General features: G+C 30.0%; 1 protein-coding gene across 1 annotated transcript; it reads left to right on the forward strand.

The window, feature by feature from the left end:
- The first annotated feature begins 2,554 nt into the window (after positions 1-2,554).
- Positions 2,555-8,609, forward strand: sesB (stress-sensitive B). Its single transcript, XM_014414798.3, has 4 exons — positions 2,555-2,813; positions 6,046-6,307; positions 7,044-7,278; positions 8,167-8,609. Exons 1-4 carry the CDS (start codon positions 2,648-2,650, stop codon positions 8,410-8,412), a joined length of 909 nt encoding a protein of 302 aa, XP_014270284.1. The 5' UTR covers positions 2,555-2,647; the 3' UTR covers positions 8,413-8,609.
- The last annotated feature ends 2,002 nt before the right edge of the window (positions 8,610-10,611 follow it).

A 10,611-nucleotide genomic window follows, 5' to 3' on the forward strand; every position in this document is an offset into this window, starting at 1 on the left:
GAAGGTCGATTTCCCCACAGGCCGTGATCCCCTTTACTGTTACACACCGTGTCTCAGATCTTTGTACACATGTGTATATTTTAAATGGAAAAATTGTCATTAAAATTACCAGACACAAAGTCCAAACTGCCACCGTCAGCCAGAAAGAGACTTCCTTAATTGGTTTCTGCAGTTCCATTTTGAATCAGAAATGTACCACCCACTGTCATAATGGTAGTTTAACAATTCGAAAACAGTTCCATGACAACGTGTCATGCTTTTTTTTAATTAAGCAGATGTTTTGTCCGTGCAGAGAATTCTCAATAATCAAATTAGAAATATTTTAATTCGGCTTTATTCAGCTTAACATAAAATCATGTGTTTAGTACAGATTATGACAACAGACAAAATATGGAAATCTACGTAGACTGTATTGAATAATCTGTTTAGCAAACTCAGAAACTCGATAAAAGTAATTAAGAGGCTCTGAGTAATGGTGATGTGTCAGTTTTTAGGAAGAGGACTGTAGATATGCTGGATGATGTCTGATACCTCACTGCCGTGTTGGACGATGTTGAGAACTTGTAGTTGTAAACGGTCGCGAAGGTTTTCAGGAAGAAATATCTTCTTCTGCCTGTGGATTGTGTCGATGATGAATCTATCCGAGTTACCGGAATTATCCTACAGCTTGATAATGCAATGAAATTTTCCGAGTTCTTATATCACCGGACTAAACTTTCATTCTAGGTTGATTAGTGTGTACAATCGGTAGTGAAAAGAGTTAGTTTTTTGCTCTTTATTTTTATACAACAGCTGTTTTAACCCAGAACCACGCTACAGCCTTCTTAATTTTGAATGAAAATTAGAAATTGTAGTTGAATCATGAAACATACAACATATTTACTTATTGTATTTATTATTTGTACAGTTGTAAATCACATTAAATAAATAAATAAATAGTTGAATCATGACTGTATATCATCAATTACCTTTTAAATAAAATCATTGCTAATTACATTTTACAACTAATTGTAAATTTCTTGGAGAGGTTTGTTGGGGGGGGGGGGGGCGGTCAGCAAAGAACAACATAAATAAATATGGTTTTGTTTATTTATGTTGTCCTTTGCTGACCGCACCCCCCGACAAACTTCTCCAAGCATTAATCTACGGTCAACTATCTACACCTCATAATTGTAAATTTCTTATACATTCATATTTCAGTTTTTATTAAGTGCCTCAGAGTATATTTTTATCCATTAACGTTCATATTTTTTAGAAACGTACATACATTTCTTGTCTGTAAAGATATGGTTAATTGCATATCCATTTAAATTTTATTTATTTTTTCATTGTTAGTCTCCCTTCCTATTTCATTCTTAGTTTAGAACTTATTGTAGGCACGTAGTGGTGTTTGAATTTTTTAGCTGTCTTAGAGAGATTTTGAAGTGTTGTTTTTTTTTTCCCCCGTTCTTTTTGCATATTTTATGTTTTTCTGTCACATATAATTTGGCATACTCTGCATGTTTTTGTTACATTAAAATTCGGACTCTAGTCATCGCAACATCTGCATAGCCTATAATTGGGTCACATTCAGACAAAAGTACTGACTTAACGGAGAAAAATTGATTTAAAGTTAAATGCCAATAAATAATTTACGAATAATATTATCGAAGTTTGTCGGGGGGTGCGGTCAGTAAAGAACAACATAAATAAACAAAACAATATTTATTTATTTTATGCCATAAAATAAATAAATATTGTTTTGTTTATTTATGTTGTTCTTTACTGACCGCACCCCCTGACAAACTTCTTCAAGCATTAATCTACGGTCAACCATCTACATCTCATTATGAATAATATTATCGTAGTTAATTCAGAGATGGTGTAAGCATGCGAGCCGTGGGTTGAACCTTTTCTGCAGGGCATAGAGTAGTACTTGAGAAGAAACATGGAGTATAACTCATATCGGAAATTTGAAGGTTGCTTCTGCCTTGAAGAATTTGGCCCATTTATACACATATAATTGACTCACTTAAAATATATATTTAATAGATTAATGAACAAACAGCATATAAAGTCAAACAATATGGTACTTTGGATATTTAAAACATTAAATAGCATAGAAAATTTAATGTAGGATATTTTAGAACTATTGGTTAATGGAAACACTAATTGGTCACTGCTAGCTCTTCTTATTTTAGGCAGGCACAGCCTGACACAAATGCACACTTTGATTTGTGTGCCACTACATTCGCTTAATATACGTAACCACTTGCTAACACACGTGGTTATTAATATATTCTAATATAAACTGATTGCATAATATATTATTAGTTAATATTTATTATTTTTGCGGTTAATTACATTGTAATATTCAGTGATAAATCGTTGCGAACATTTTCATCATTTTTGGTACAAAAGAAATTTTCTTTAATGCAAGTTTAGAACTGATTATTAACTTCCTTTTATATTTAATTTTAAGACAATATTTTAGAATGAGAAATTATGAGAATTTCCCAAAGCGTGGTGGTACGCCCGAGTGGTGGGGATACAGACAGGCTGTATCGATTCCCCCACTCAATCCTCTAAACCTTTCCGGCCTGAACCTTGGGTGTGCTTGGATCTCTTGACTCGTTCACTTCACTTCAGTTCCACCAACTAGGCCAACATGCAGCCAGCTATTACAGATCCCGTTTCCTTTATGAAGGATTTTGTTGCCGGAGGTGTATCTGCGGCAATCTCAAAGACAGCCGTAGCTCCCATCGAACGAGTCAAGTTACTTCTTCAAGTCCAGCATATCTCCAAGCAAATCGCACCTGAGCAGAGATACAAGGGTAAGTTTTCATCTTTTACTAAATACTTTTGTTTTATTAACAACGGTATTGAAATTTATCCGTTTTTTGTATTATAATCGATCACGGTGATATTTAAGAACATATAATATATTATATTTTTTAGTAATTTTCTTTAGCTCTAAGAGGTTATTTCTCGATGTTTTATTATTATTAATTTTATTCGTCAAGGAACACCACGCCTTTTTTTAAAAAGAAAACTTACGTCGCGCATGCGCAGTGAGAACTATATTTTCTATAATTCGGCAAGGTTGCTAATATGGCCGACTTGCGTAACTCGTGACGTTTTATGAAAATTTTAGTAATTCCTCATCATATTTTCAGAATTTTATTAGTCTCCTGTCTCATTCATTAAAGTTCTTACTCGTGGGGAAGATAATGTATTTTAAGACTTTACCAGACATCAATGAATACCGGCACCTTGAGAGGTCCTTACACGTGGTACCATTCTGGAATGCTCTCGTTATAGCAGCCTTTCCTTGTTAATCACCTTGAATCCACGTGTTCTTTAGACGGAATCAGTGATTTAATTTAATTTTATGATAAAATTACTACAAATAAAATCATTTATTACAATCTCAATGAAAAGATAACATCGTAATAAATAATCTTATGAAGTATTTTAATACTCTAAACTTAATTGTTAGTTGTTTTTTTTTAACTTGAAAATTAAATAACCATTTTAAAGAAAGCGATTTAGGTATTACACATAAGAAGTCTACCCAGTAATGGGTTACAAGGTCATTATGATATAATTGATGTCAAGTGTGCTGCTTGGCTTCAATCCAAATGGCAGAAATAACCTCTAAACTTAAGAATAAGGTTTCTTGACTGTTCAGGATTATTTAAATCACTAAATGAGAATTTGTTTGTGGTTAATTATGTACTTCTACATGTACAAATTTATTCTGATCATCTTTACATAATTCTCATGTTAATACATACATAAGTATAATATACATTTAATTGACAAATAATGACTTGGTTTTTTATTCATTTTGTTAAAATTCCCAATCAGATTATTGTTTAAACTTTCTGAGTATTTTAGAACAATAATATGCTACTTCCTTTCTTCATGTTGGAGTACAATACTCTTCATTATTTTATTAAGGTAATAAAATATGATATAAGCCTTACTGCAATGGGAGGAGGGGGAGGTAGTTTCAGTTTTCAACTGTTACCTACCATATATTGATTTTATTGGGAAGTAAAATTTAAAAGTCAACCAAATTATCAATGTACTCTTAAACTGAGTAATCCCTTGAAGTACAGAAAGATCTAAATAATAGTTGATCAATATTATCTGTAAGTTTTAAATTTGACTTTTGGGCAGATCTTAATTTACCCCTATTAACCGAAGTTTTAAGTTCTTAAAGATTTAAAAGCCTTACCTAAATATGGATTAAGTTTTGGAATTGGATTATATGATGATATTAAACCATAAAATAAATTTTATGGTTTAATCATATCATCTCAGTTTTATAATAAATTAAAATGATAGTTTAAATATAAAGTTAGTTAAATTATGAAAAAGTCTCCAATTGATTAAATTTGATAACAAAATGTGTAACAGTTCCTGAGTAGCTGTTATTTTGACAGGATTTGTTCTGTAAGATTAGTCATTACGGTTTAAAAACATAAATGAGTCCTAACCAAAGACAAATTTATTAATTTTTTTTTCTTTACTTAAAATTGATCTCTATTTTCATTCTCATTTTTAAATAAAAAAAAGTTTAAACTTTTCAAATGTATGTGTATACACCTAATTACTGATACATCACAATATCCAGAAATATGCTGTTCAATTATGATTATCATTCAATAATAATTTTATTGTAACTAATTTTTGTTGATGAAATTTATTCAACTTCTTGAAATTCCTTAAAGATCATTTTCTCGTTGCACATTAAAGTATACTTAATTGAAAGACAAAATATGTAACCTCTAATAGATGATTTGAAAAGGTGAATAAACTGACATTAATATATTTTAAAAAGGGTTAATTCTTCATTATTAAATTATTAGGTCAGAAGTCTGAAGACTTTAAATGAAAAGTATTTAAGCTAAATTATTAATGAAAAATAACATTTTGTTTTAAGCCTAATGATAATTTATAATTTATGAACTAATATAATATGACCATAGGACTAGAAGTATTAAAAATTGAATATTTTTCGACATTACTAGCGTAATTTCAGTTTGCATGAGATATAAATTAGTTCTCGACTCTTTAAATATCTAAATTTAGTAATGAAATAACAAAATTTAAATTACCAATCAATCAATCAAATATATATACATTTTTCAATAAGGTAGCAATTTGTTTTTGCTTATTATGGCTAACCAAAAAAAAAATCAAGTTATAGTTGTTCTTAACAATAATGTAGCAGGCAGACCATGTTTTACATCATTAATTGATGGTATTGGCAGATAAACATATGAAGGTACAATTTATTGTGTTTGCAACGTTTATTAAAATTTTTATTGCTTAGAAGGTTGATTGTCATAATTTGTTTTTAATATAATGGGAAAAATTGCAACATTCAATTTAAGAATCTTTTATTTTTACAATTTAAGGTTGTTAGTTGTAATTAAAGCTTTTAATGCTCAGAAGTTAAAATAAGTTGGGCATGGAGTGTTATAATTAGTTTTTAATACAATGGGAGAAATTGTGACATTCAATATAGGAAGGTATGTAGTAAACCAAAACCTGAAGTAGGGTGAAATTTAATTATATTTTTTGTGCTAATTATCTACCTCATTTATTAGTTAACATAATAGAGGGCATACAAATTATCTAGCTTAGTTGATAGTTTGCTATGTTAGCATTGTCATAAATAACTGATAATACTTCAATTTTCCTCACTAATTAAAGAATGCTAGGTGATAAAAGATTATTGATGTAGTATTAATTTTTTTAATTCATTAACAAGTATTCTATAAGTTTTACATCATTCCTTTCTTTGTATATCAGCAAAGGAAAACCATGTTCCTTTTCATATAGATGACATAAAATCCCTGTGTATTTTTTCCTAATTTTGAACTAAATCTCAAAAAAAGCTTTATTAATTTTTTTTCCATTTAATTTGATTTTGTTATTTTATTTTATTGTTTCATGAGTAGTAAGTATAAAGATTACTGTATTCTGTTTTTATTACCATTTGCAGTTAAGTTCAAAATTTTCTTTACAAACCTTTTTTATTTTTGATTTTAGGTATGATCGATTGTTTTGTCCGTATCCCACGTGAACAAGGTCTTCTTGCATTCTGGAGAGGTAATTTTGCCAACGTCATCCGGTATTTCCCTACCCAAGCTCTCAACTTCGCTTTCAAGGATAAGTACAAGCAAGTTTTCCTTGGTGGTGTTGACCCAAAAACTCAGTTTTGGAGGCATTTTGCCGGTAATCTCGCCTCTGGTGGTGCTGCTGGTGCCACATCCTTGTGCTTTGTATATCCTCTTGACTTCGCCAGAACAAGGTATGTATTATTTTCCATTCAATGAAACATAATCAAATTAAGTCTGATTATTCTTTTATGTTTATATTTTAATAAAAACCAAAATTGTAGAGCTTCTATGTCCCTATTGCTGTTCTAAGTTCAAATTTACAAACAAAATTTAATCCATGAGTATGTATTTTCCCCTTCATATGGAACTAAAATAAGTATTGCTAGACATACCTGTGTATGTATAAATATATGGGGTATTTAGCTAAACCATTCAATTTTTGCTACTAAAATCAGTATCTTATTTACGATGTAAAGTGCTAGATATGCAGTTTCATGCAACATGAATAGAAATCCAAACTAGAACTAGTGGCTGCTATAGAAATCATTGAGCTTGTATAATGAAACACAGACAAATTAATGTAAATAAATTCATAGTTGAAACAAAAATATGAAAATGTAAATTGTGTCATAACCCTTAAAAGTACAATTTTGTTTTGTATAAAACAAGTGTCAATAGGATGTCCTTTTCATGGTTTTATTGTATGATGAGGCTTGGTTGAATTTGGTACCAGGACACTAAATATGCAAATGTACTAAAATTCAATCCAGTAATTAAGAAATAGAAAGTGACTTGATATAATCATCACTAATTTATTTTTCTCACTGAAAATGATTTATTAATATACCATTTCTTTGATATTTATTAATAATTAATGTGTTAAATCGTATTTAAGTACTAAATTAATAATATAACTATTAATTACAGGTTAGCTGCTGATGTCGGCAAAGCTGGAAAGGAAAGAGAATTCTCAGGTCTTGGTGATTGTATTTCAAAGGTTTTCAAGAAGGATGGTCTTGTTGGATTATACAGAGGATTCGGCGTCTCAGTCCAGGGTATCATCATCTACAGAGCCTCATACTTTGGTTGCTTTGACACAGCCAAGGGAATGTTGCCCGACCCCAAGAATGCCGGATTCTTAATCTCATGGGCCATTGCTCAGGTAAACCTAATTAAATGTAACTAATCTTGAAACTAGTATTTTAAAAGTTGTTTCGATTTGTTTGATAATAGTAAAGATACAGTTAAATTCCTCCTCATAATTGACACATTATTTCTGTTAGTCTGTCAACAAAGTAAGATAAAAAAGCAGATATTCCACTCGGTGTAGAAAAAAGTCAGGAAAACTACATTTAAAATACATACAAATTTTATGACGATGGCTCATTAAATATATAATTAAGCTTAAAACTTTTCATCACAATAAGAGTATTGCATTAATACTTAAAGAATTATTACTTTTAAGACATTTTTACTTCCTTGACTTTAAAAGTGGTAATTGTTTAGTGGCTTTTGAATTATGTTCTGCTATATTCCTCAGTTTCTCATGACCGCATGTTCTCACTTGGAGGGCTGTATAGGTCTTCGAACAAAAACCTCTGAAATAAAATAATAAGTGAAGTAATTAGGTCACAATTGTAAGGAGACAATGGGTAGAGGAGTCACGCCCCCTGAGACTTAAAAAGTTTTACATTCTAAGATATGTAAAATCTTGAAATTGAATTTTTAAAAAATCGGAGTCTCTAATGACTTGACTTTTCCCTGCAACTACCGGTTCAATTTTTTTTTTTTTATAGATAAAGTAAAGTTATCGACAGTTTCTTGCATTCCAGTTTTTTGTTTTTTTTTTATTATTATTTTCATTAGAAGACCCTACTAAAGCCTGAATTTTATTTTGTTAAAATAAAAAATAGAATGCATTGTCTTGTAGTAGGATTGTTAAATATAGTAGTATTAAATTAATTAAAATACATTCTGTGATAATTTTTGTGCTAAATCAAACAATATGTTTAGGGAAAAAATAACTAATTTTTTATTTTTATGCCAACAGGTTGTTACAACATGTGCCGGTATTATTTCATATCCCTTTGATACTGTGAGGAGGCGTATGATGATGCAGTCTGGACGTGCTAAAGCTGATATCGTCTACAAGAACACAATCCACTGCTGGGGAGTTATTGCCAAGACAGAAGGTGGTGCTGCCTTCTTCAAGGGTGCTTTCTCCAATGTTCTCAGGGGTACTGGTGGAGCTCTTGTACTTGTATTATACGATGAAATCAAGGGCATCATTTTCTAAATAATAATGAATGCATTAAATTTCAATCACCGAAAATCTTCAGTAACACCAGTCTAGCATTCCAAGAGGTCCAGCGGCCCAATAATGGAACCCGTATAGACATTGTTTAGTTCATTAGCGATTATAAAATAATTCAAAAGAAATTCGTTCACAAAAAAAAAGTATAAATTCAATAAAGTAAAAAATATATGAATGTATATTTAAAATCATTTCCTATTCGATTTCTTTTTTTTATTTATTTTTGTTTTCTTAGGAAAATAAATTCCTATAATTTTCATCGTTATCATACATGTATATATGCATTGTTATGTGAGCTAAAAATAAAAAACAATCTGAGCAGGGTCGCCTCACATTCCAAATTTAATTTATTTCTCACTCCCATTTTATGTTCTTTTGAGTTTGTTTTACATGTCATTTGGAATTGTGAGGCACAGCTCAGTTTAAAAAAATATAATGAAATGTGTTTTATTTTAATTCCCTCTCACTGATATATTCTTAAAGTTGTATAACAGTTGAGGTGGTCCATTCCAAAACTGTTAATCATGTAATTATGTAAATTAAAAAAAAATTGAATGAAAGTGGACTTGGCAGGTTTATGGATCACATGCCTTTATTGTTCAAAATATCCATATATCTTTTAAATCACAATCCAGATTTAATGACAAAAATCAAAACATAAATACCAATTCAAAACATGTTAGATTTTATTCTAGAAATAACCCTTTGCTTTTACCACAAATTAATTTTTGTTAGTCTCAGTTTAAATCATAGTTCATATGTGACTATTGTCAATATAACAGAACATATTTCCATCTTGTAATGAAGCCCAGTTCCTGAAATTTTATTTTTTAAGTTATATTGATTTTTCTATGATTATTTATCTGATAATAGGAAGTTATGTTCTACTACATGTTAGCATTTTTATTATATATATATATATATATAGTTGATCATACAACTAAATATAAGATGATCAGGATTGCGGTCAAAAAAGAACAAATAGTTTTTAACTATTTAATGTCTGACGTTTCGCCCCACTTTGCAGGGCAGGGCTGTTCAAAGGGATTGGTTAAACAGACAGACCAAATATATAATAAAAATAACGAAGTTAGCCTTTTTAATTATTGACCTTGAAAATATTTTAAAGGTTTCAGGAGATATTCTTTGCCCAGGTGTGACCTATGAGATACTTTTCACACAAAGTAAAGATTTAAGATAACCTTATCAGAGAAGGGCTTTTATATCACTATTCCATCTGTGAAAAGTAAGAGTTGTAAGTTTTTTTTTTTAGAAATGCTAGTTGACTAATGTCCCTGACAGTTATAAATTATAATATGAGAAAATGCCATTCTCTAGAACTTCAGTAAGCACTTCTATGGACTGTTTTCTTTTTGTCTTGTGACATGGAAGCTAACTTCTGATGCTGTTCAGGTGCCATCAGTTAACTCCACAAATATGAGCTTTCATTGGCTGGTACAAGTTTGTATTTGTGCTATACTATCCAGTGTAGGATTGAGGGACATCTAGGCATAAGGCTGGTGTATCCCCACTTATATGTTCAATTAATATTTTTATAGAACTACCAACAGTTAATATTGTTAATTCTACAAGCTGTAATTATTTATTTAATTCTAATTAACAGAATAACTAATCCTTAACTGGGTGAATTAAATACAAATTAATTTATTCTTTATACATTTTATTATAATCACAAAAATAAAAATTACTTCTAGGAAAGTTGAAATATGAAGTATAATATTTTTATTTGTTTCCTACACATTCAGTTTTCAACGCATAATAATTCTCTTTATCATAATTTAGTAAAAGACAAATAACTGCAACTCGAAAAAGCTTTATCAAATTTAATCTCTCAAATTCCACTTGCAGTTATCTGCCATTTTAAAGGGAAATAATGTTCAGGTTCCTAGTTCCCTTAAATTGAGCCTAAACATTCAATTATGGGCTAAAATGAAAACTAATTAAATTTATTTTTAATTTTAACAATATATACAATAAGAGTACAATTTTTACTTGGGTTTCAAAGGTGGAGGTAAAGTTGGTTATAACAAGGTGCTAATAAGAAAATCTAGTGGATTAGTCCAACTTAGTATTCCCTGCCAGTTTTAGTGGTAAATATATTTGTTATTTCAATAGACTAAAAGGGTAGTAGATTTAGATACAGCTAGTGGAGGAATTGTT

Source organism: Halyomorpha halys, unplaced genomic scaffold, assembly GCF_000696795.3.
Source record: "Halyomorpha halys isolate HHAL.00 unplaced genomic scaffold, Hhal_1.1 Scaffold87.1, whole genome shotgun sequence".
NCBI classification, from domain to species: Eukaryota; Metazoa; Arthropoda; class Insecta; order Hemiptera; family Pentatomidae; genus Halyomorpha; species Halyomorpha halys.